This window comes from Phoca vitulina, unplaced genomic scaffold, assembly GCF_004348235.1.
Source record: "Phoca vitulina isolate PV1807 unplaced genomic scaffold, GSC_HSeal_1.0 scaffold37, whole genome shotgun sequence".
NCBI classification, from domain to species: Eukaryota; Metazoa; Chordata; class Mammalia; order Carnivora; family Phocidae; genus Phoca; species Phoca vitulina.
In genome coordinates, this window is record NW_022589740.1 from 1796369 (window position 1) to 1821394 (window position 25026).

General features: G+C 52.5%; 1 protein-coding gene across 2 annotated transcripts in view; it reads left to right on the top strand.

Moving 5' to 3' along the window:
- Positions 1 to 25026, top strand: part of SYK (spleen associated tyrosine kinase) — a 77264-nt gene that overhangs the window by 16574 nt on the left and 35664 nt on the right. The window contains exons 2-3 of one of the 2 annotated variants that reach the window (XM_032427555.1): positions 16335 to 16798; positions 18451 to 18611. In XM_032427555.1, coding sequence (XP_032283446.1) covers positions 16385 to 16798; positions 18451 to 18611 — 575 coding nt within the window. In that variant the 5' untranslated portion in view covers positions 16335 to 16384. Of the gene's footprint in view, positions 1 to 16315; positions 16799 to 18450; positions 18612 to 25026 lie in introns of those variants that run through there. The other variant, XM_032427553.1, reaches the window with a different exon arrangement.

A 25026-nucleotide genomic window follows, 5' to 3' on the forward strand; every position in this document is an offset into this window, starting at 1 on the left:
TTCACATTTTAAAAAAAATTTTCTGCCTTTTGTTGGTGACTTTGCAGTTTAAACCTGCCTGTGACCCTAGCGCTGGAGTGCTGCGTGGTGCCCCACGGGCACGAAGCTGTGATGCGCCTTCTGGGGAAAATACATGTTAGATGGGCTTCCTTTGGGGAAGGGGTTGCCATGTTGCTGGCCATGGGCTCAGTGTTAATTAATTAACAATATTCAATCAGGTGTCTTAAAGCAGAAACACACCTAGAACAAGACTGTGCATTGATTGGTTGATGGGAGTGTATGACCACGGACCCCCAAGAACAACCTTGTGTTTCCTCTCGAAGCAGTGGTTCCTTATCCACTAACTTGGTGTTCAGGGCAGCTTTTTAGGACATGATTACCACACACAAGGAGAATTGACTGTATTTTGTTTCTTTCTTGTACAAAGCAGGGAAATTCTTAAAACCAAGTTGGATTAGACTGTTTTTGTAAGAGACATGATTTTGAAACAAATGAACCATTTTACAATACAGCGAAAATCCCTTAGCCGTGCATTTCTTATTAATTAATCAGGTGACAGATTCCTCTTGAGCTCCCACAACGTGCCTGGCACCAGGCTGCTACCTAGGGGACATCAGTGAATAGGTGCAGAGGTCAGATCACAAACCTCAGGATTCAAAACAGTGTCGACGACTTGATATTTCTTTTTTTTTTTTTTAAGATTTTATTTATTTATTTGACAGAGAGAGAGGCAGCGAGAGAGGGAACACAAGCAAGGGGAGTGTGAGAGGGAGAAGCAGGCTTCCCGCGGAGCAGGGAGCCCGATGCGGGGCTGGATCCCAGGACCCTGGGATCATGACCTGAGCTGAAGGCAGATGCTTAACGACTGAGCCACCCAGGCGCCCCATCGACGACTTGATATTTCTGTTTAAAATGGTAGCAAGCCCAGTGAGTTCCCCAAACAAGAATATTCGACTTCTCACACAAGTGTTTTTCTTTTTTTTAAGATTTTATTTATTTGACAGAGAGAGACACAGCGAGAGAGGGAACACAAGCAGGGGGAGTGGGAGAGGGAGAAGCAGGCTTCCCGCTGAGCAGGGAGCCCGATGCGGGGCTTGATCCCAGGACCCTGGGATCCTGACCTGAGCCGAAGGCAGACGCTTAATGACTGAGCCACCCAGGTGCCCTCATAGCCAGTATTTCTGAGTAAGTATTTTTCTCATAACCAGGGACTGACTTTATGGCGGGTTTACTTCCAACTGCACAATTTGGCAACTGACAATGATGTAGTAAAATGCACACCCACTGGGGGGGGTGGCCCCTGCGGCTCACACTGTTCAGGCCCCCAGGTCATGGGAGGTCATGTTCAGCACAGGCTGACTCAGAAGGTGGGAGGCAGAAATCTTGGGGGCACATTGGGGCGGCAGTGGGCGTTTTCCTTCAGTGGCTCTGTACTGCTTCATACAGCGCAGGGGCAAGGAGATGGGTCCACGCCTGCAGCGTGCCCAGGTCCCCACCAGAAGCTGATCCAGAGCTTTGTTTTTTATCAGGTATTTTGAGATCTTCCAATGCACATGCAATTTATAAACTAGGGGATAGGAAAGGAGCTCTTAAATGGCCATTTTGGTGAATTTCTGAAGGCTGAATGTGGGCTAATTTGAGAGAGAGAAACTCCCATGGGTTGCAGACTTAAACAAGGCCTCCACTTGCTTGGTTTTTTATCTCTAAATGTCTCATTTTAAAGATACTTGGGAAATGTTTTACTCAGGTGTGGTAAGACACACAGACATGGAAATGATTGTCATGAAGGAAGAAGTCTTTACGCTCACAGATCCCTAGAAACAGTGGGTACTGCACGCCCTGCCACACGAGGAAGCACCAGGCTCAGTCAGGAGGCAGAGGGAAATGGAGAAAAGGGGGCAAGAGCCCTTGTCGTGGTTTCTGCAGGAAAAGCAAGCCAGGGTAAGCAGGCTTGAGATCAGCTCCTCTGAATAATTCCATTGGGTTCTCGGGCGTAAGGGCTGTCCACAGTTGCCAGAGACCTGGCCCTAGGGTGTGAGAGCCCAGTGGAGGAGGTGGTTGCGGGATTGGTTGGCTGGGATAAGAAAGGCTTACTTGTAGGAGAGAGAGACCTTTACTGTCTGCAGAAATTGTCCTACCCTGCGAAGGGCAGTCTCTCTGGGATCAGCAAGACCCAGGCATCAGAACATCAGAAATACAGTAAATAAGAAGAATAAGAAAATAATGAGAGAAATGATTTATACAAACGTCCTGAGGTTCTTACAGTGACGACTGAGAAAGAGCCCCTCATGACTGGAAAGGGGAGGAGAAGAATCATTATGAAATTCACCCAGAGCCTTCCCCACAAGAGACTCCTCTCCAGGGAGAAGACCTTGTCACTGCTGTGTCCCAGCTGAAGCAAAGGGATTCTTCATACTCCACCCCCCTCCTTGTGTCACCTGAAGGCCAAAAACTCACCCACCCATTGTTAATGGGGGTAAGGCTTCAAGTAAATGGATTGGAACATAGCAGACAGGAAACGGGGTGTGGGGCTGGGGAAAAAAAGAAGCTAGACCACTGGAGTAACACTTGGGATGGTCACAGCCTTGTGGCCCTGGCTCACTGAGAGCCTGAGAGTTAATGGCAATATTCTGGGAAGCTCTCCTTCCTGTGTGCCTTACCCCCACACCAACAGGGCATAGTGTAGCACTGGATGGCAGCTGAAAGAACAAGGGGCAAACAGTCCTCTGAGAAGGGGTAGTCGGGGAAACCCAAAGGCAATAGAGGACATAGAAACAAGACACAGAAGAATATGTAGTCTTGCCCCTGTAGCTACAGAAAGCATGAAATCCTAGTATAGGAAGGTAAATCCTCACACCTCAGTTCCTATTACCTGATTCAACACTGCCAGGTTTCCAACAACAGTAACAACAACAAAAAAACCAAAACAAACAAAAAAAGCAAACACTTCCAGGTTTCAATAAAAAATTACAAAGCATGCTAAAGGGGAAGCGAAAATACAGTCACCACAATGAGGATCCAGGAAACCCACAGAAAGAACCTAAAGACAGAGGGAAAAATCTTGAAAAAAGCCAGAGAGGAATGGAGACCCTATGCACAGAGAAATGAGAAGAGTTATTTATGGCACACTTCCCCTGATAAACTGTGCAAACCAGAACTGGCGTTGTGAAATATTTGAAGTGTTGAAGAAGACTACCCAGCACAAACCTAGACTTGTATCTAGCTCAAGTATCCTTCAAGTGTGAAAGAGAAATCAAGACTTTCTTGGACAAACACACACTAAGAAAATTGCCCACCAGCTTACTGGCCCCACAAAAAAAATACTAAAAGAAGTTTCTCAGACAGAAGGAAAAGGATAGAGATCTGAAACTTAGACCTGCCTGAAGAAAGGAAGACCATCGGAGAAGGAAAAAGTGAAGGTAAAATAAAATATTTTACTTTTCTTATTCTCAATTGATCTACAAGGCAGATCGTTCATTTAAAGCAATAGAAGTAACAGCGTACTAGTGGTTCTCACATGTCTGTAAGTGGAAAGAATGACAGCGTTGTCACAGATGTTGGGAGGGAAGAATAAGAATGCTGTTAGGAGGTAACTGTACTGTATGTGAAGCAGATAGTGTCATTTGAAAGTTAGATTTCAAATTTAGGTTTTAAGTGTATACTGTAAACTCCAGGGCAACCACTAAAAATTTTTAAAAGTTACGCTGGGAGGATCTACTGTGGAATCACATAAAATGCTTGAGTAAAACCAGAGAAAGCAGAAAAAGAGGAGAACAAAGAGACAAAGAACAAATGCAATGAATAAAAAAGTTACAAATGTGTTAGATAGCAGTCCAACTAAATCAATAATCACTTTCAGCGCAAATGTTCTAACTGTACCACTTAAAGTACGGAGTTTATAGGAGTGGGTCAAAAATATGACCCAATCGTATGTTGTCTACAAAAAAACCTATCTTAAATGTAAAGACACATGTGGATTAATAAAGGAATGGAGAACGATATTCCCTGCTAACACCAATCAAAATAAAGATGGAGTAGGTACATTAATTTTAGCTAAAACAGACTTGAGAAAATAGAAGACTATCGGGGCTAAAGAGGAGTGTTGCATAACAATAAAGGATCAGTTATCCAAGGAGACATAACAATCTTCAATGTGTATGCACATAACAAAGAACATCAAAATACACAAGGCAAACACCAATAGAACTGAAAGGAAAATAGGCAAATCCACTACTGTAATTGGAGATCTCCATCACCTTGTCAGTAATTGGTAGACTAAGTAGATAGAGACTCAGTAAGGGTACAGATGACCTGAGCAGCACCTTCAATCCCATTGATCTACTTGACACTCATAAAATATTCAATCCAACAACCCAAAAATACACATTCTTCTCAAACTCACATGGAACATTCATCAAGACAAAGCACATTCTTGGAAAACATATGTAAACATACTTAAATGAATAAAAAATAATATAAAGTATGTTCTCAGAATACAGTGGAATTAACCTAGAAATCAGTAACAGAAGGATAGCTGTAAAATCCCCAAATATTTTTAAATTAAACAACAGACTTTTGAATACTTTGTGGGTCAAAGAACAAGTGTGAAGAGAAATGTAAAAGTATTTTGAACAGAACAAAAGTAAAAATACAACTTAAAATTTATGGGATTTAGTAAAAATAGTGCTTAGAAGGAAATTTATGGAGTTAAGTGCAAATATTAGGTGAAAAGAATATATAAAATTCATAACCTGTGCTTCCATCTTAGAAAACTGTAAAACAGGGGTGCCTGGGTGGCTCAGTTGTTAAGCGTCTGCCTTCGGCTCAGGTCATGATCCCAGGGTCCTGGGATCGAGCCCCGCATCGGGCTGCCCCCTCAGCGGGAGCCTGCTTCTCCCTCTCCCACTCCCCCTGCTTGTGTTCCCTCTCTTGCTGTGTCTCTCTCTGCCAAATAAATAAAATCTTTAAAAAAAAAAAAGAAAGAAAACTGTAAAACAAAAGAGCAAATAAGGCCTAAAGCAAGAAGAAAAGAAATAATTAAACTGAGAGCAGGAACCCTTGAAATTGAAAACAGGGAAACAATAGAGAAGAGACAAATTACCAGTATCAGAAATAAAAGAGATATCATCACTACTAATTTCACGGACATCAAAAAGACAATGACCAAATAGTGTGGAAGATTCTGATCTCACAAATGTGACGACATACATGCAACAGACTAATTCCTGAAAGACACAAACTACCAGGACTCACAGAAGGAAAAATAGCCTGAATAGCCCTGTCTCTTCAATTTAAGTCAATAATTTAATAACCTCCTCCCTGCCTGAAAAAAAAAAAGTTCCATGCTCAAATGGTTTCATTGATGAATTATACCATACATTGAAGGAGGAAATTATACCAATTTTCAACCATTTTCTCTTCCAGAAAATAGGAACAGAGGGATGGAGACATCAGTGTGACCTCACGTTTAGGTTAATATAGATGCAGATGGATATATAGAGAGAAATACTTCAGATGGTGCACAGATACCCTGAAGTGTACTTGTATGCATACTTTCTTTCTCTGTCATCTGAGAGGATCTAGAGGCAGTGATATCCTAGGAGCAGTGAGCACACCTTATACCCAGATCTTGGTCTCTAACACCACTGTCCATCACAAGGAATAGAGAAATGAGAGAGTGTGGGAGTGGAACAAGAAGGATACTTGAGAAACCTGCAGTATCTTTACTGCCAGAAATAAGGAAGTGCCCCCCCAAAAACAAAACAAAACAAAAACCACAATGCTAGAGGCATTTGAACAGGGCACAGGAACCAGCTGGAAGGGTTCCCAGTGGCCACACTGGGACTGTCAGAGCAACAGAATAAAGTAGTATTGGATTAAAACCTGATGCATAAAATAAATATCCTTGAATCCATACTTACACAAATAAATGATTGAATAAATAAATAAGAGGGGGAGAATAGACAGTTCTACTCTGCAGAAGGATTCCAAATAACTTTGTAGATACTCTGCACTCTAGGAGTTGAAACATACCTGCCCTCTCCCGATGTGTGGACTGCACGGAGCTTCTTCCTTCCAAAAGGGGCGGGATGGGAGAGGAGGGGGTGAGAGATCACCTTTACAGTGGAGAAACCCGACAAGCACCAGCTCTGCTAGGTGTCAAAGATTAACGCTAATGGTGATAGGTCACGTCGATAGCATGCACCCTTGATCTGATGTGAGGAGGATGGCACTTTCCCTGTGTGGTCTTTCTCCCCCAAATACATAACTCCAGTCTGACCATGGGAGAAACATCAGACAACCCAGTTGAGGGACCTTCTACAAACCACCTGAGCAGTCTTCCTCAAAACTGTCGAGGTCATCCAAAACAAGGAAAGTCTGAGAACCTGTCACAGCCAAAAGGTGCCTAAAGAGGCATAAGAACTAAATATAGTGTGGTGTCTTGGGGGGGTCCAGGAACATAAAAAGAAGGCATTAGGTAAAAAACTAAGGAAATCCAAAGAAAGTAATAAAGTGTGGGCTTTAGGTAACAGTAATGTGTCACTGTTGGTTCACTAGTTGTGAGGGATGTACCGTAGTCCCATAAGATACGACAGGGAAACTGCGTGTGGGGTGTATGGACACTGTACTATCTTTGCAATCTTTCTATAAACCTAAATATATCCTAAAATTTAAAGTTCATTTAAAAAGTAAAAGACAGAGAGATGGATCGATACCATCTCTGCCCTCCTCGGGGAGACAGGCATTCATCAAATATACTCATCTAAGCAAAGATATATTAAAATTAAGTCAGAACTGGTCAGTAGTGCAAAGGAAGGGGCAGGGTACCTTGAGGGGCACCAGGTGGTCTGGGAGCATCCGAGGGTGCCGTACTGAGAGAGCCCAAGGGGAGCGACTGGGGGAGAGCCGATTGACCCTGAGATCAGAGCGCGGAAGGTGGAAGACCGGTCCATTAGCAGAGAAGTGGTGTGACCAGGTTTTGTTCAAAGGGTGGGCATGTTTGGAAGGGTGGAAGGTAAAATGGGTAGGATTGGTGACCCAGCGACACGGAGTCTTGAACTCCCTGAGAGGACGTAGATTTTTGTCTTGAGCAGCTACACGGATGGCGTTGTGGGGTGTGAGTCCTCAGACGTGAGCGTGTGAAATCACAGATGGCCGGACCCCACCCCCACGGCTTCTGATTCTGCAAGCCTCGTGGAGCCTTGACGTTTGCATTTGCGTTTCTTGCAAGCTCCCCGTGATGCTGGTGTCGCTGGTCTCAGGGCTGCACATGGAGAACCTCTGCTGTGAGGTGACAAGGAAGGAGCTCGGAGCTTGGCCAGAAAGGCCTGAGTCGCGTTAGGTTGTGTTGGCTGAGGGGCCTGTTCCCACGCCCCCAAGTGCCTCCGGAGTCTGTGGCTAAGGAAGGGCTGGCCTCCAGCCCTGGCTCTCCCATGACTGCCCGTGTGTCCTTCGGGAGGTAACTGACCTCCTGGGCTGTGTTCACGCCAGGCCGATGAACCTGGGCACCACTACCCTTAGGGATGCGGGCAAGTCAGCTGATGCCCTGTGAGCCAGCACTTGTGAGCTTCCCTTTGCCATCCTGTCATCCGGGTCACCATCCACTGTTGCCCTCACGGTTCTCACTGGCCAGGCTGGCCCTGAAGGTGCATACCTGGCCTCTCTACAGCTCGAGTTTATCATCTGTAAGATGGTAATGAGCTTGCATAGAGCTGTCATTTCTATAGGCCTGGGATGCAGTTTGGCTTCTGTTACTTTTCCAAACCCATCCTTGCGAATCTCCTGGCCACACCAAAGTAGACCCTCCACTGGACTCCTTCTGGCGGCTGCTGGCATATGGTGAGGGCGTCTCTCCGCGTCGCACCTCCTGTGATGTTTCAGAGTGGGGGCTGGCCTCTCCCAGCTCTCTTCCCAAGTGTGGGAGACAGCAGAGCCTGGATGTGAGCTTCAAAGTCGTGGCTGTGTGTCCTGCTGGTACCTCGAGTGGCCGCCTCCCAGGAGATCTGGGATGGGGTCAGAGAGAGCTGGTGCCTGCTCTCACTCTGCACACGGGCCCTCCTGACATGAAGACCAGGTCTGCTCAGCCTTGCCAGCCCCCTGCCAGGAGTTGGTATCCTGATAAGATTACTCTAGGATTTCTCTCCTATTTGATCCAGTTTTATAGGGAATTTGATACTTACAACATCTTGGGGCTTTTAAAAATATATATATAAAATACCCACGAAAATTTTGGCATGCCTTACTTAGCACCTAGGTTCCTTTAGCAACACAAAGTTCATTTAGTAAGAACTCTTGGGGCCGTGCAGTCCCTGGGGACTCAGTGCAACAGGCTCAGCGGTGTTCACTGGCGCTGCCCTTAGAGGCTAGTCTGTTCCAGCGGGATCGGTGTCCTTGGGGTTGGCTTCGTCTGAATGCACCACTGAAGGAAGCCCGTGGCGTGGAGGATCGGCACCTCTGCTTTCCGGTTGGTTTTGTGCTGAGGCTGGAGGCGTAGGCCCACTTCCCTAATTACAGACACGGTGCAGCTGCAGGAAGGACTCCAGCTTGGAGGGGCTTGTCTTCTGCTTTGTCTCATTGCCGCTGTTCTCCCTTTGAAAGCTTCTCCCCATCTTTGTGGGCTTTTCCCCCTCCCACGCTCCCTTGCTGTCCTGGGCTCCTGATTCCAGACCTGTGCTTAAATCCAGGAAAGGAACATAGGTGGAATGTGTGGGAGTCGAGCACGTCCAGAACCCCGGCCTCCCGCTTTCCACCCCCCACCCCCAGGGCGTCTGCAGGAAAGGGGCTGAGCTCAGGTTTCAGCAAGTCCATGTCTGTGCTCGCGTTTTTCCCCACTGCAGCCCACGCTCTTCCGCCGAGCACACGCGAGTGCCATTCCGGCCCTTTCCTGCCCAACCACCCTTCTTCCCGTCATATAATCTTGGCCACCTACTCAAGCATGGGGTGTGCTTGTGTCATGGGTTCATGACATCCAAGAGCATCATCCTAAGCTTCTGAGATGTGGTGCAATCATGGGTTCCCCACAGACATGCTTGCCCGGACTAGGGAACGGTGGGTGATAGTGACTTTTAATATATACTCAGCAATGCTTTCTGTGGATGTCCTAACCCTCGTTAGCTCATCCCTATGTGTTTAAATCAGGTGGTTTGGTTTCTCCAGCAGCCACAGGGCCCCTGTGGTTTGTGTGAATGAGGGACAGGGATGGGAACCCCAAAAATAGTGTCCGGAAGCTAAAAACCTCAGCCAGGCACCTCTGGATGGGATAGGAGGAGCCTAGTCTCTGTGGGGTGACCAGGGCTTCCCTGGAGCGTCCCCTGGAGCAGGACCCAGGAACACAAAGCTGTTTTGCTGCTTGTCCTGTTTCCCTGTGTGGTTTGCCGCATGAAGAGGCCGTGAGAGGGATTGGTCACGTTTGGTGTGTTGTCCTGTTACTTCATTGTTTTTATTTCTCCTGCTTTTGGGACACCGTGGCTGGGTGTCCGGGGACCCGCTGGCTGCAACCCCACCCCCTCCCTTTGCAGGAGAGCAGGAGAGGGACGTGACCTGGTGACGCCTTGGATGGCATCCTGCGCTCACCAAGTCTTCACTCAACCCAGCTCATGTGTTAACAAGCACGTCCCCCCACCTAAGTCCCGCCCGGGCTGTGAACATTCGTGTGTGCCAGGAGCCCTGTGGAGAGGCCGGGCAGATGCAGCCCTGCGTCCCCAGTCCAGGCTCGGCCCGCCTGCCGCCTCCTTTCCTCCCTGGCCCCTGGGGGTGGACGTGGCTAGCTCATCTCTCTGCTCAGCCCACGTGGAGTGTGAAATGCCGGCTTATAGCAGATCTCTCAGCAGTTAGAGAGCTCCGCTTCTCCAGGGAAGCTCTTTGCAATCCAGACTCACCCTCTCTGTGCTAGGCCTGCTGGGCCTGAGCTGGGGCGGGACTCCTGCTTCCGGAGCTGAGTCTGGGCCAGGCCTGAGGGTCGCATTCGGCAAGCTCAGGGTGTAGGTGAGCCGGAGCTCCCTCCGAGAAGCTGAACCTGCATCAGCTTTGGCCAGTCCCAGCGGGAGGCAGGAGAGGTGTAGACAGCCAAGGCCCTGGGGTCCTCGCAGTCCTGGGGTACACGCTGGGCCCCAGGAGCGGACCCCCGCTCCCCTGAGCCACCTCTGCTGCTGCTTTTCTGGAGGAAAGAGACTTTCTTTTCCCAGGAAAATCACTTGCACACAGATGCTCAACAAACATAAGGAATACATGAATGATTTATATTTTAACGTTAAATTCACTTACAGTGGGCTGGTCGCTTATTTGCAACCAAATATGTTGAGAGTGAACATTTATGTTGACATCAAAGCACAGTATCTGCGAGTTGTGCTGATACGTCAAGGAAGAGGTATCGGGTAGGCTTAGAAGCAGGGTTCTCTTGTGGAGCCTGAAACTCCAGACGTTGGCTAAGAGACGTCTCTTTCCTCAGTGCATTGTTAGGGCCCACGAGTTCTGGAAGCATCGTAAAAGGACTCAGGTTTGAAGGTTTGGATGATATTTTCAAGTATTGAAACTTCTCCTCTACTTCTAAATATTAGTAAAAAAAAGTCACTTTCTCCAGCCTTAGATTTACTTTTTATTTCTGGAAATGTGTGTCTCTGTATTCTGAGAAGCTGTGCTTTCCCCCAGATGCAGAACGGGGGAGCTCGGAGGAGATGGCGTTGCATGGCTCTGCCTGGGGAGACCGGGTCTGCAGCGGCGTGGCCAGCCGGCGGCCTCGGGGAGGCTGGGGACAGTGTTGCGGGGTGGTGTCCCGGAGGGCAAGCCCGTATCGCTCGGGAAGCCGGTGGACACGGGCCTGACTCAGGCCGGGCGCCACAGGTGCTGTTTGTCTGTGGGCGGCCACTTCGTCTGTGTCCACGTGTTTTGTCCCGCACGGCGAGATCCTGCTGTGGGAGGCAGCGCCCACCACCCTCTGCAGAGCGGCCCAGGGTGGTCGTCTGGCTGCGTCTGCCCCTTGCACCTGCCCAGGCTGGGTCATCTGCCGTAACTAATCAGCCAGCCCCTACCCAGCCCAGGAAGCTCTATTGCCCCTGTAGACTGGGCTCTTTCCTCTTTCTTATGAAAATGAATCAAACCCACAGATGAGGTTGTTCCTTTTACGCAAGTCCCACACTGAGTTTTCTCAGCTTCAAGCTACAGAGGGAATTCCCAGGCAAATTTTTATCAGGGCTGCTTTGCATTGAGGTCGCCGTGTAGCTCTGAGCGTCGTAAGCCAAGGTATCCTTTTGTTCCCCTCCACGGCAGGGCTCTGACCAAAGTGGTCCCCAAATCTTCCCCAGAGTGCCATGCATTTCTGCCACTGTCACCTCAGTCCATATTCTTTGGGAAAGCTCTGGGGCGCAGTGATGCGAAATCAGCCACTGTAGCCGGCTAAGCGCTGATGGAGATGTTCTCTGCAGGAAGTGGGGGAAACAGCACCTGCAGGAACCACGGTTCAGCGGGTCTCCAGAAAAGCAGACATCTTCAAGCACTGGTCTGGGCCTCTGATAACCGGGACAGATAGGGCTTAAGAAAAAACAGAAGTACGAAGACGCAGCCTACCTCTTCACAGGCTAAGGTTAAAAGCACTGAAACAAACATGGATTTAGGGAACGTGGTCTTATCCCAAGGCAGCGTTGTGCATCTCTATCTGGGGAGAGTGAGCAAAATCGGGTCGTCGGTCCTCATTATGTAGACTCCACGGTTGTGAATTCACCTTCTCGCTGAACTGTTTTTGCAAGCCCCAGTCAGTACTCATCTCGTCTGCGTGGTCATTTGTGGTCATGCTCAGAGCAGTGAGTCTCCTCACACACCCGTGACGAACGGGAGAACCCACAGGAGGAGTGTGAGGGCAGTCTTAGAATGCACGTCGAGGGTAGGGACGTGCTTTGGCCACTGTGGAAAGGGCAGCATTCATTAGCTAGAAGCCCAACGTCAGTCCTGGGGTGCTGAGGTCACCCACCTGGGGGACACCAAGTGCAGACTCAGGAGTGACCTATGCCCTGCTTGTTTAGGTCCCCGCGGTGGTGGCATCAAAGCTGGCCACACTTTGAAGAGGGTCCTGGGTGAAATGGAACCATGTAGGCAAAGTGCCCAGGATGGTGAATGTCCTATAAGTAATGTCAAGTGAGGGAGGACCCTGCCCCAGGAGCAGGGCTGTGAGCAAGCATGCGAAGATCGCCCAGGGAAGCAGAAGTATCCTGCAAGCAGCGGGGGGGCAGGCTGGAAGAGGAGAGGCAGGGATTCAGGCAACCAGGTCTGTCCCCCGCGGGAGCGGGTGCCCTCAGGGAGCAGTGAGCCAGGAGGAGGTTGGACCCGTCCTCCAGGTTCTCTGATGCTGGGCTGTCAACGTATTGCCAAAGCAGCCTGCATTCACCGCAGAAACTCTAAAAAGGAGAGATGAGCATGTTTCCATCCAACAGGCACGTGAGAGCACTGGGAAGCCCCAGGGCGCTGGGGGTGCACGTCAACACTCCCAGACTTTGGAGCTCCCGTTTTAGGGCGGGAAGACCTGGCTCGTGGTGAAGGTGATGAGGGAAATAAACCCTTTTAGAAGCTAAAGATGAGTGGGGGCATGTCATCAGCTCATGCCTCTCGGAGGAGGTGGAGGAGCGGAGACCACAGGCCGGAGAAGACCAGCCAGCCGGAGGCCCAGGTGCGGGGGACAGGAAGGAGGGCGGGGTGGCTGGACGCGGTGAGCACAGGTGTAAGTGGGCAAGATGAGGAGCGGCTCAGGCCAAACCAGGTAGGGTTTGGGATGTGACGGGGACAGGGAGGTGGCTCGCCAACATCACCCTGCCCGCCATGTAGGGAGCAGACCGTGAGGAGGGCAGGTGGTGGGGAGAACTGGGCCAGACCCAGCGATGTGCTTTCACCAGGGTGGCGTTGGGGGAGATGGTGAGAAGCCATGGCTTTGGGATGTACTTGGAGGAAAACTGATGAGAGCTCCCCAGAGAGCACCTGATCCAGCCTCCTGCACGGAGCTCAGACGCACCCGGGAGCAAGCACGCCATCTTCTGACTCCATGGCTTAGTGCACTGTGACAGGGAGGGGTCTGCAAACTGCAGCGTCTTGTCCCCAGGAGCTGCCTAGGGCCAGTGTCCTACCCCCAGTTAGGACAGGCTGAGGGATGAGGTGTCTGAGCAGCTGAAGCCCCCTTCGGGCACGTGAAGTTGAGTTGCCTGTTGGACATTCAAGTGGAAACGTCAGGTGAGCAGTGTTCAGGTCAGGAGCTCGGTGGCACAGGTGGGTGTGGGATCGGTGGGCATTGCTGGTATCGGGGGCCGTGTGCAGGAAGAAGGTGAGGCTGGAGCCCCAGCCCCAGCACCGGCTTGCAGAGTAAGTGAAGGAAGGAGCCATGGAAGAGGGGTCGGCAAAGAAGAGAGACTGACCCGCTAGGCAGGGCCGCTGGGCTCCATCCAGTGCTCCCGAAGGTCAAGCCAGATACAGCAGGCGGGTGACCTTGGGTTTGGCCACTTGGTGACATTGGTAAAAGCGTGGGAGTAAAGGCCGGGCAGAGGACGTCGGCAGGAGAGCAGAGGGACGGTGCGGGGTTTGGACAGTTACAGAGCAGAGGTGGGTAAGGCCACCCACGGACCTTCCAGCCCGGCTGTCCCTCCCACTCCTGACGTGGGCAGGTTTACCTGTGCGTGTGGGTATCAACTTCTGAAAACAGAACTCGATTACTCTGTACGCATTATTTTGAAATCTGCTTTTATTAATCAGCCAATATTTGTGGCCACCCACCTCGTGCCAGGAGCGGTTTTGGGTGCCCAGAAGGGGCGGTGAGCACAGGCATCTCCGTGTTGGTCCCAAAGCCGGCATGCTGCTGGGGGGGCAGACGGGAATCACACTGGCGGGAAGGTAGGGTGTGGGAAGGGATTGTGTGGCCTGTGGGGTTGAGCTGGGGAGGGGAGGGGATGAAGCAGCAGAGTGGGAGATGCCCCAGGCATCACAAAACATTATTTCATGTCATAAAACGTTTTTCTGTCACGAACTGCACGTTGAACCTGGGTCATAAAAAGGCCCCCGAGGGGTCAGTGAGGCTGCCATGCTTTGAGGAGCTCACCCCGCAACATCCTGCAGCCTAACCTCATTGAAAAGCTGGGTGCACACATGCGCATTGGCCAAGGTACGGGGGGCACCAGGGGTCTGCTCTGTGGGATCCAGAGGGCCCCTCGGTTTCTCAGTTTCGAGCTTTTGAATAAAGTGGTTTCACACGTGGAGAAAAGTAACTGGGAATGTTAAAATAGACAAAAGTCCGTGGGGGTTAAACGCAGTCTGAGCTGCAGACTTTCCCTGGGGTTGGAGGAAAAGGCAGATTTGGCTGGAAAACAAGTCGCAGGCGGGGGTGGGGGTGGGGCTGAGTCGATGGGCACAGTGATGGAGGAAGGTGCACAGCGGGGAAGCCAGCTCCGTGGAAGGCACTACTGGGGGAGGGCGGGGGGGGCGCGTGGTGAGCAGGTGAGGACAGCATGTGGTGTTGAGCAGTGTGGTGATGAGCCAGGGGACGCCGGCTGGAACGAGGGGCCCTGTGCTGTGCAGAGGAGGTTGGAGACCAGGAGAAGGCCGGGTGGTGCTGGGGGGAGCACGAATAGGGCATCACAGACCGTGTTCATGCCCCAAACGAAGTAGCCCAAGCCTGTGCCCTAATTGCTCTTGCTGGAGCCTGGGTCAGAAGCACCACCACCGGACAAATGTGCCCGTGTCCCCTGTGGCAAGTCACCCCCCAGGAAAGAGCTGCTCAGCTGACATGGTGACACATGCCTCCCCCCGCCCCAGAAAGCCGACATGTGCCACCTGCCTGGGGACGAGTCTGAGCTCCATCAGGGCCATGCAGGAGCATCCCCGCTCGCACTTGGGGAGTGGGCCCCGTTCAGTCTTACGTGATGCCCTTCCATGCACCCATCACGCCGGAGCGCCAGGCCCGATGCACATAACCACAAACCAATGAATTTTGGAAAGGATAGTTGTGTTGTTAGGATTTACCCAAATTAAAAAGTACTTGTTCGCATTTAAAGTAGCGTTCTTGAGGACTCACGGGTTTCAGCTGAGGCTAACGGTGGGACAGGTCTGCAGGTGGGTCTGCAGGCGAGGACAGCTGTGGCCCGTGGGCCGTGCATTGAGGGACGAGGCTGCCAGGCCAGGAGGGACAGGGCGTGCTGGAAGGGCCGAGAGAGGAAGTATTAGAACCTTGGACAGGGAAAAACTGCTGGTTGGTCGTCGAATGCCAAAGAGGAAGCTAGAACATTGTTTATATCATTAACTTATAAAAAAAAACTGATGGTTTTTGGGGGGCTCACTCAGGAGAATGGATTGGGCAGTTCTGCCTGGAGAAAATCGCTACCTCCATCAGTCAGGTGTTCTTATGTTTTATCACTACTTGTAGGAAAATCGTATCGTGGAGAAGCTGTTGGCACGACTGTGTGTGTGTTCGTGTGCATTTGAGTGTGACACAAGGGGGCGCTCACTTTTCTCCCTACGTATACAGATGGACGTACCTAGGTAGTTTTCCGTTGGTGACAAGCCCTTTTGGTTAAAATATACACTTCTTTGGATATTTTTGGAATTGGCAGCACATACACCCTTCTCATCTACTGCCACAACCGAGGGAAAACACTCTCCCAGTTATAAACACTTTTTTTTTTTTAAAAGATTTTATTTATTTATTTGAGAGAGAGAATGAGAGAGAGAGAGAGCACATGAAAGGGGGAGGGTCAGAGGGAGAAGCAGGCTCCTCGCCGAGCAGGGAGCCCGATGCGGGACTCGATCCCGGGACTCCAGGATCATGACCTGAGCCGAAGGCAGTCGCTTAACCGACTGAGCCACCCAGGCGCCCCAACACGCTCCCAGTTAAAGATGCGTCCTCTGTCTTCGCGCTTCCCCCCGAAGTGTGTGTCCGCGCGGTGCGGAAGCGTCTCCTCTGTGACGGATGTCCTCGTCACATGTGGACCCTGCACTCTTTCTTTAATATCCGCCACGCAGATGGTGCGTGGTGCGCGCCGGGAAGTGGTCTGGAGAAGCACAGGGAAGGAACCGCCCGAGGCCGGGGGCTCTGAAGGGCCAGCCGTCTTCAGCCTCAGGGCAGCGGCTTGCGGGCCTCCCCCCGAAGGTGCGTGGGCCGTGGTGCGCACCATCCCCGTCTCACGTGGTACGTGAGCGTGGCTCGTTTTGGGGCTGTCTGGTGTCGGTCTGCCAGACTAGACCCACTAGAACCCGGCGTCCAGGCACAAGGGTGTTCGGGACCCGGCCCGGGTTTCGGAGGGTCGGTGCTTTAGCCACTGTCCTTGCCGCCCCAGGCCTGACCGATGTCCCATCCTTTTTCTTCTTGCCAGGAAGACCCCCGCGTGTGCCCCCAGCCCGTGGCTGACGGGGACGCGCCAGCATGGCGGGGAGCATGGCCGACAGCGCCAACCACCTGCCCTTCTTCTTCGGCAACATCACCCGGGAGGAGGCGGAGGACTACCTGGTCCAGGGGGGCATGAGCGACGGGCTGTACCTGCTGCGCCAGAGCCGCAATTACCTGGGCGGCTTCGCGCTGTCGGTGGCGCACGGGAGGAAGGCGCACCACTACGCCATCGAGCGCGAGATGAACGGCACCTACGCCATCGCGGGCGGCAGGACGCACGGCAGCCCGGCCGAGCTCTGCCGCTACCACACCCAGGAGTCCGACGGCCTCGTCTGCCTCCTCAAGGAGCCCTTCCACCGGCCGCCCGGGGTGCAGCCCAAGACAGGCCCGTTCGAGGACCTGAAGGAGAGCCTCATCCGGGACTACGTGAAGCAGACCTGGAACCTGCAGGTGCGCCCCGGTCCCGGGCCGGCCGCGTCTCCCCGCTCAGCGGCGCGGGCCAGAGGCGCCCGGCTGCGGGGGGCGCAGCTCCTCTCCCCGGGGGCCCTCCCGCCAGCGATGCGGGTCACCCAGTCACCCCGCTCACGCGGGGCGCCCTAGACAGCCCTCCCGGGTGTCTGGTGTTTTTATGCCCCCGAGGGCGTCGCTCTGTTCAAGCTGATGGGCTCTTGATCCTGTAGCTTCCTAAGGTGTCTCCAGCAGAACGTTCTGGGTGAGCACGCATGTAGCTGCAGCAGCCCGTGGATGGAGGGCTGCCTGGCATTCCCTCCCGCGCCCCGTCGCTCACCTGCCTGCTACCTGGTGGTGGGCACTTAGTGCCGCTCGGAACTTCCCTCTGCGCATCGTTCCCAGCCTCTGGGCAGGATGGCCCCGAGCCCGTTGGGCTGGCCACAGGGACGGTGCGTGGGTTTCATGAGTACACGGTGACACGTTGTCATCCGGGAAGGCCCCAGGGCAGGGTGGCGGGGGGCAGCTCAGTTCCTGCCACACTCTTAGCAGCCCCTGATGTCAGGAGCCACCGGGCTGGCTGAGGGTCTCCTGCGCGGACCTGTGTATTCAGACGTCTCTCTTGCATTTCCCCTTCTGTCACGGATGTGTGACAGAACAGGCTTTTTGAGGATTTTACACAGGGACTGCTTTTCCCTCCTCGAATGGGGTCTACAGGAATTCACCCTTGCAGGCAGATAGCAATACCCTGGTCAGCAGTTGTCGTTAGTATTATTGGATAAGCCTTAGACCATCTTTTTATCTTTTTTTAAAGTCAGATCAGATTTATGGAGGTGTAGTTTATACAGGGTAAAATTAAGCCTTTTAGGTGTACAGTTCTGTGATTTTTGACCAATGCAGAGCACCACGTAGGTCCCACTGCACTCAAGATAAGTTGCCCCCACCCCAGCCCCCATGGCCCCCCACCTGCTCTCTGTCCCTACAGTGTTGCCTTTTCCAGAATGTCATCTATGAAGGGACACACACGTCCCCTCGTTTGGACTCATTATATTTTTATTTTTACTTCTTCTTGTCCTTTTTTAACGTCCAATAACCCAACACGGGGTCTTCATTTACAGCTGCGGAGAATACCTCTGTTTCTCCCACTAAGCTCGGTCGGGAGGGGACCTCACCCAGCTGTCAGCCCCCTCCCGATTTTGTTTTCCACATTGTCACAGTTCACGTCCTCCGTGCCCTGTGGCCACATCCACAGGTACGGGCAGCAGAGTGAGCGCTGGGAGGAGGCCTCGGTGGGCAGACGGGAAAGCCTTGTCTCCTTGGTGGCTGAGCTGTAGGCGGAGGGGCGTCGGGTTCTGATGCAGAGCCATCAGTTTAGTGCAGGGCTGCGATCCACGGGGGCAGGAGGCCTGGTCTCTGGACCTCAGGGATCGTGCCAGATGGTTTCTAAAGCCCCGTCCGGCTTCAAAAGGCCAAGCTCTAAACTCTACGTTGTTACTTATATACTCAAAGGTACTTAAATCATGTATAAGGAGCTTACAGTTTTCTTTATGGTGAATGAATGAATGACCACGTCAGGACTCGGGACAGATTAGAAATGATTCCTGCGTCTTTTCCTCATTTTTACTTGGTACTGCTCTGCACCCTTCTCGTGGCAGGGTCAGGCTCTGGAGCAGGCCATCATCAGCCAGAAGCCTCAGCTGGAGAAGCTGATCGCCACCACGGCCCACGAGAAAATGCCCTGGTTCCACGGGAAAATCTCACGGGTTGAATCTGAGCAAATTGTCATGATAGGATCCAAGACAAATGGAAAATTTCTGTAAGTATGGTGTCTTTTCCCCTTACCTCCTACTGCTGGGCCCATGCGGATGGTTGGGGTAACTCAGCTTCCCCATTACTGGAGCCCACGTGGCCCGGGGAAGACTCACGTGCTGTCATCTTACAGCATGCACGCGGGCCCGCCGTAAAGACGTTCCCAAAGCCATCCCTTGTTGTTGTGTGAGTTTTGCCCAGTGCGACCCCAAAGCAAACACTCTTCTTGGGTACTGAGGGACGTAAGAGTTAAAGAAATGTTATTCCGCCACGTGTTTTGCTTTTCGCGGCAAAGACAAGATGTGTAATGACATCTGTGGTTGTCCTTCAGAAGTAACAACACTGCAGCTCATTCACTCACAGCCCCCACCCCCAAGATCTCAGGCTTTATTCTCTTGTGTCCCTTGGAACTAAATGGCAGGAGGGCAGATATCAAGAAAATGTGCTGAGCATTTGAGCGGTTTCCTGTGAAGGATTTGATCACACGCAGGTCTGTGGATGTCAGCCTTACAAAATCAGAAATGAGGTGTGCATCCCCAGCTCTGTTCATTGTCACCCTAGCGACCGATGGGCCTCGGGCCTCGAGATCTTGGGGACGGGGGCCCCCTCGGTGCAGGGTCAGCGGTCATGGATGGCACGGGGCCGTCTTAAGCGGCTGCCAGCCATACCCCCCCGGCGTGCTGTGGCCGAGCTAACACCCCGGCGCGGCTGGCGGGGCACGATCACCTCTTGTCACTGCTCAGTGACCCTCCAGAACAAGGTAGCCGGCTTGGCACGCGGTGGGAGCTGGGGTGGCGATTCAGTGGGTGCAGTGGCAGCCTCGAGCAGAAATCCTGCGGGAGACAGTTTTCCCTCGTGTGGCACCTGTCTGCTCATTTCCTCCTGAGGTTCGGACCTTTACCATCTTCTTAGGAGTAATTTGCAACACAAATGTCATGGGACCGTGCATGTAGCATCTTGGTGCGTGAAGTCAGCCCCGAGGGGTCTAATCCGAAGAGTGATCAAGGCCTCTCGCCTTCTCGCTGGGTCGGACACCAGCTCCCAGGCTCGCTGGGGACCAGCTATGGTCAGAGCCGGCTGCCTGCTCCGCACTCACACGGGGGTCCCCGGGACAGCCGAGGGCTCAGCTGCGGGTTCCTTCCCTGGCAGCGTTCTCACACCTCATCCATGCTTCCCTATAGAATGTCGTTCCTGCCCACTTTCCAGTCCTGGGGTTGCCTCACCCGTCCATGAGGCAGTGTCCATTAGAACCCACAGTTGTGGGGACTGCCAGCTCCAGTCTGCACTTAGAGATGGAGCCACAAAACCATCTGCCTCCTGAGCTAGCCTCTCAGTGGGGGGAACGGACACCGTACAGTAGGCTGGTGCATAGAAGGAAAGGGATGGAGCACGCCGCGGTGGGGGTATCACGTTCTGTTTTCTGCCGAGACGAGGGGCCCTGCTTCAGGGAGACCCTCGAGCAGAGACCTGGAGGCCGTGGGGAGCCGTTGGTGGGCAGCAGCGTGTGCCCTGGGCAGGGCGGGCCTCAGAGGGCTGGTGGGCACCAGCAGTGAGTCCGTGCACCTTCGGAAAGTGTTAGGGCAGACCTGGCTGAAGCTCGGGGGGACCCGTCTGGCTGGGTGTAAGAAAGTCCGTACAGAGGTTCAGGAGTGAGCACACTCAGAGGCCACTCGGTGCACATTCATATGTGCTTGAACCAAAGTGCGATGTTCATTTTTCTGTAGAGTTCTGGGCCTCCGCCTTCTCATGCCTGAGCGCAGGAACTGTGCGTGACGCTTGTTGGAAGACAGAGTGGTGTGGGAGCTAGCGCGTGGCCCAGCTGCGTGGCCCTGCCACGTGGCCCTGTGCTGTGGCCCTGCTCCATGGCCCTGCCGTGTGGCCCTGTGCTGTGGCCTTGCTCCGTGACCCTGCTGCGTGGCCCTGTACTGTGCTCTGTGCACCTGGCTCTGGTGAAGGCCAGGGCTCTGGGTCTCTTCCCTGCAGACGTGGCCTCATTGTGAGTGCGTCTCCTCCATGCCCTCCGGTGTCCCTGGCACAGGCTTCAGTGAGGAGGAAGGCAGGGTTTCGGGTGGTGATGGCCATGTGAGATGCTGCACTTGGCGAGCAGGCCTCACGTCAACCCTATTTCCCGATGTTTACGGTTCCTTGTCCAACCTCACCTTGGGGCCTGATTTGCCCCACGTGGGCCAGAGCTTCGCTCTCTGCGTTGCTGGTTTCCTACACTGGTCCGTTCCCAGTTCTTCTAGGACATGGTCTGGCTGCAGTCCGCGGCCTGCTGCATGTGCCCCACCCCCCCGGTCCCCTCCCCACTGCCTCGCTCAGGGGTACTTGTTCCTGGCACGACCCCGTCTGAGACCGGCCAAGGCCAGCCTTCCCTCCCTGGGGCCCCCGGAGCACCTGGCAGAACGACAAGAACCAAGGAGGCTCTCAGATCCTGAAACAGAACCTCATTTCTGTGGCTCTGAATGCTGGGCATCACGAACTGGATTTAAGATAATTTAATGCATGTCAGCATGCTGGGCATCACGTCTAGCACTTTGTAGATGGTTAATAAATACAGATCTTCCTCAACGTGTGATGGGTGACATCCTGATCAACCCTTATTAGGTAGAAAATATCATAAGTCAAAAATGTGTTTAATGCCCCCACGCTACTGAACAAACACCACGGCCGAGCCTAGCCCACCCACCGTGAATGTGCTCAGAACACTTCACGTGAGCATACGGTTGGGCTAAATCATTGACATGAAGCTTATCTGATAGGTGTTGACTGTCTCATGTGATTTATGAAATGCTGTGTGGAAAATGATGGAACGGTTGGTCGTCCACCCTCCCGATGGCGTGGCTGCCTGGGGGCTGGAGCTGCCCCACCCAGCATCGCAGAGAGGACCACACCTACGCACATCGCCCATCCGGGGGGAGATCCACATTCAAAATCTGAAGTATGGTTTCTACCGATTTCGTATCAATTTCTCTCCACCGCCGTAAAGTTGAAAAATCACAAGATGAACCAAATCATGAATTGGGGACTCTACAGGCTGGTTTGGGGTCTTGAACAAACAGGCAGCCGAGGCCCAGGGACGCCGTTGGGCAACGCTGAAGGCTTGCCATTTCCATGTAGAGAACAACATGGAGGGTCAAATGGGGAAGTGCAAGAGTTCATTCTGGAACCTCTGATTTGCATTTATGGTTCAGTGTGGCAAGACCCCTCTCTTGGGAAAACACACGCCCCTGCCACCCGTGGAAGACATGGATGGGAAGTCAGCATGTTTCGAAACATGTGAGGCCTGCGTGAGGTTGTGAATCTTCACCAGTATGGCTCAAGATGCAGGAGATAAATCCCAGAAACCCCCATCCACCAGGCTGGGGCATGTTGGGCGGATGCTGGCCCACTCTGGTCCAGTTTTCTCTCCTCATGAATCAGGGTGTAAAGTCCATGTGCAGGGCAGAACACTTGGACCAGAAGGGACCTTACTGCTCGTGGGTGTAAATCCTGGATTTTCCGAAGGGGGACCTAGGCACAAGGGAGCTTACCCACGGTTGTCAGGCAAGTAGGAGATGAGAATCCGGATCCAGGGTCCTGAGGGGTCTGGGCTGAGGCAAGTACAGGGACCCACTACCAGCAGCTCGCTGCTCACCCCCACTCCCCATGCAAGGCGTGGCTCCAGGGCGTGTCCACAGGAAATGTCGGCTCTCCCTTGTCTATCTCCTGTCCACACAGCCTGCCGGGACCACACAGCGGTGACTTTGAAAAGGCAGGCGTCTGGGTCTTTGCACTATGCTCGAAGAATAAAGAGTATGAGTGTAAAGGTCTTTACCGCAGAGATGGACGGTGTGGGTCTACAGACCCTCTTGTGGGGCATCATCTGCGGTGTTTCTAGGGATGATTATTCATCACCTACTGTTATGGGCTGGATGTTTATGTCCTCCCCAAATTCATGTGGTAAACCCTAGCCAGTGTAGCAGTGTTTGGAGGTGGGCCTCTGAAGGTGGGTGGGGTTAGAGGAGGTCGTGAGGGTGGGCCATGATAGGTTTGGGTTAGTGCCCTTTGGGGGAGAGGAGGCTGGAGGTGTCCGTGTGTGCATGAACCAGGGCCTGGCCCTGTGAGCCCGCAGCCAGATGGTGGCACCGACTTGCCAGCCAGGAAGCAGGCTCTCACCAGACACAGAATTGACCGCACCTTGGTCTTGGACTTCTGGTCTCCAGAGCCTTGAGAAAGAGATGTCAGTACTTAAGCTGGTATTCTGACTAAGACACCTGTACGGGTCTGGGGTCTGGCCGGCCACACGTGAGGACAGGGACCCTCCCGGTACCTGCCCCCCCCCAGCCACGGTCCTGTGGGTAGGGGTCAGAGTTCTGCCTCCCTGGTGACCCCAGGGACCAGGGCTCTGCTGGGGGAGGGCAGCCCCTCCGCTTTCTGAAGCCTCCCATGATGACATGGTTTGTCGCTTTGAGAAATTAGTCACAGCTCAGGTGTAACTGAAAAATGAATTTGTTAGAAAAGATAAACAACTTATTTTCCAAAAATTACATATCCCTCTCCTCCAAAGGAAGGACCCAGGATTGGTGGGGTCCAAAGCATACACAGTTTGGAGATCCTCTTTTAAAAAAATACAAAGTTGGGTACAAAACATATTTTTTATTTTATTTTATTTTTTTTAAAGATTTTATTTATTTGACAGAGAGACACAGCGAGAGAGGGAACACAAGCAGGGGGAGAGGGAGAGGGAGAAGCAGGCTTCCCGCCGTGCAGGGAGCCCGATGTGGGGCTTGATCCCAGGACCCTGGGGTCATGACCTGAGCTGAAGGCAGACGCTTAACGACTAAGCCACCCAGGTGCCCCAAAACATATTTTTTAGAATAAGAAAAGAATTGCAATATATTACAATTTTTTTAAGCTGGGAAATAGGGCAAACATACAAAATTTAGAAAACAGTAATGTAATCTTCGACCTATCTGCCTGACACTTCTCAAGAGTATCTTTTATTTTCTACGTTTTTCGACGATAATGTTTGCTCCTTCCACGGACAATAATGTAATGATATTATTTCTTACGTATGGAGAAAAGAAAACACAGTCCTTACTCTGGGTTCACCACTCACAACGCACGCACATTTTCAGGATGTGAAATCACTGTAATGTCTGCCGTTTAAAGAGAGAAGCTAGGAAAGTTGTCATTCACTCAACAAAATAATCATGCATTTCACCAGAGATGAGCCAGGCGTCGTGAGAGGGGCCAGGAGACTGTGACAAAAAGGACGGACTCTGGCCCCCAGCGCACATGCTTGCAGGCTGGGGGTGGGTGTCCGGGTCAGATGTACCTACTGCTAAGTGTGTGGGCCTCCATCCGTTGCGGTCGTCCCGTGTAAGCTCATGACAGTGTTGACACCCAGGATGCTCTTGGTTTTATTTCTGTGCGCTTGTCCCTTGTCTCTCAGTCCCACCTGTTCTGAATGCTATTAGTGCAGGAATGGTTGCCACCGTCCTCATGGGTAGAACCCCAGTGCTCACAGCAGGGCCTCAGCGGGGGCCATCGTTCTGGGGTAAGGGACCTTTAAATGTGCCCTGAGCAGTGAGGAGAAGAGAGTTAGTGCAGAATGAAAAAAGTGCAAAGGGGGGGGGGCAGCAGGAAGTGTTGGTGCAGAGCCTTGGGGGCCAACATGGTGACCTGAGCGTGGCCTGGCCAGGCGCGGAGGCTGGAGCGACAAGCAGGCAGACGGGACAGGAAGCCCTTCCTCATCTGAAGGGCGGCCTCTGAGCAGGTGCCAAGTAGGAGTGCAGCTTGCCCTCCAGACACCCTTTCCAGCCCCCCTGGGACAGCAGATCCCCCTGTGTGGCATACTCTTAAGTGCCTTGCATCTGAAATTCAGGTGCCCCCTGACATTCCTCCCCTGTCCCTTCCAGGGAGAAACAAATCATCCCACTTTATTAGCCATTTCCAGCTAGAGTGTGATACTTCCGTTGTTTCCGCCTTTCCTTCCCGCCCCCCCCATGCCCTTCTCCATCATCCCTCCCTTACACACCCGTGCACGCTCTCGCGCTCACGCCTCTCCCGTTCCTGGCTCCGTGGGGCCCCCTGCAGGTAAAGCAGGGGCAGCATGCGTGGAGGGCCCAGTGAAGGTGTACAGCATTCTGTGCACAAATGGGGACTAGAAGGTTCACTGAAGGTGGCGGTCAGTCCATGCAGAATTAGGGGTGCGCACACATCAGAGCGCTGTGGCCTTCATGTAGGAGGGACCGGCACGGGGATAACAGACGGCCCACCTGTCACCCTTGAATATTAGACAGTTTATTCCTTCAGAGGCTCCTATTAAATACATAGTAGACCTTAATCCATCCCCTATATGGTTCCTTATTTTCTATCGTCTTTTCTCTGCGTGCTGGACCGTGTGATGTCTTCTGAGTTGTTTTCCAGTTCCCTGA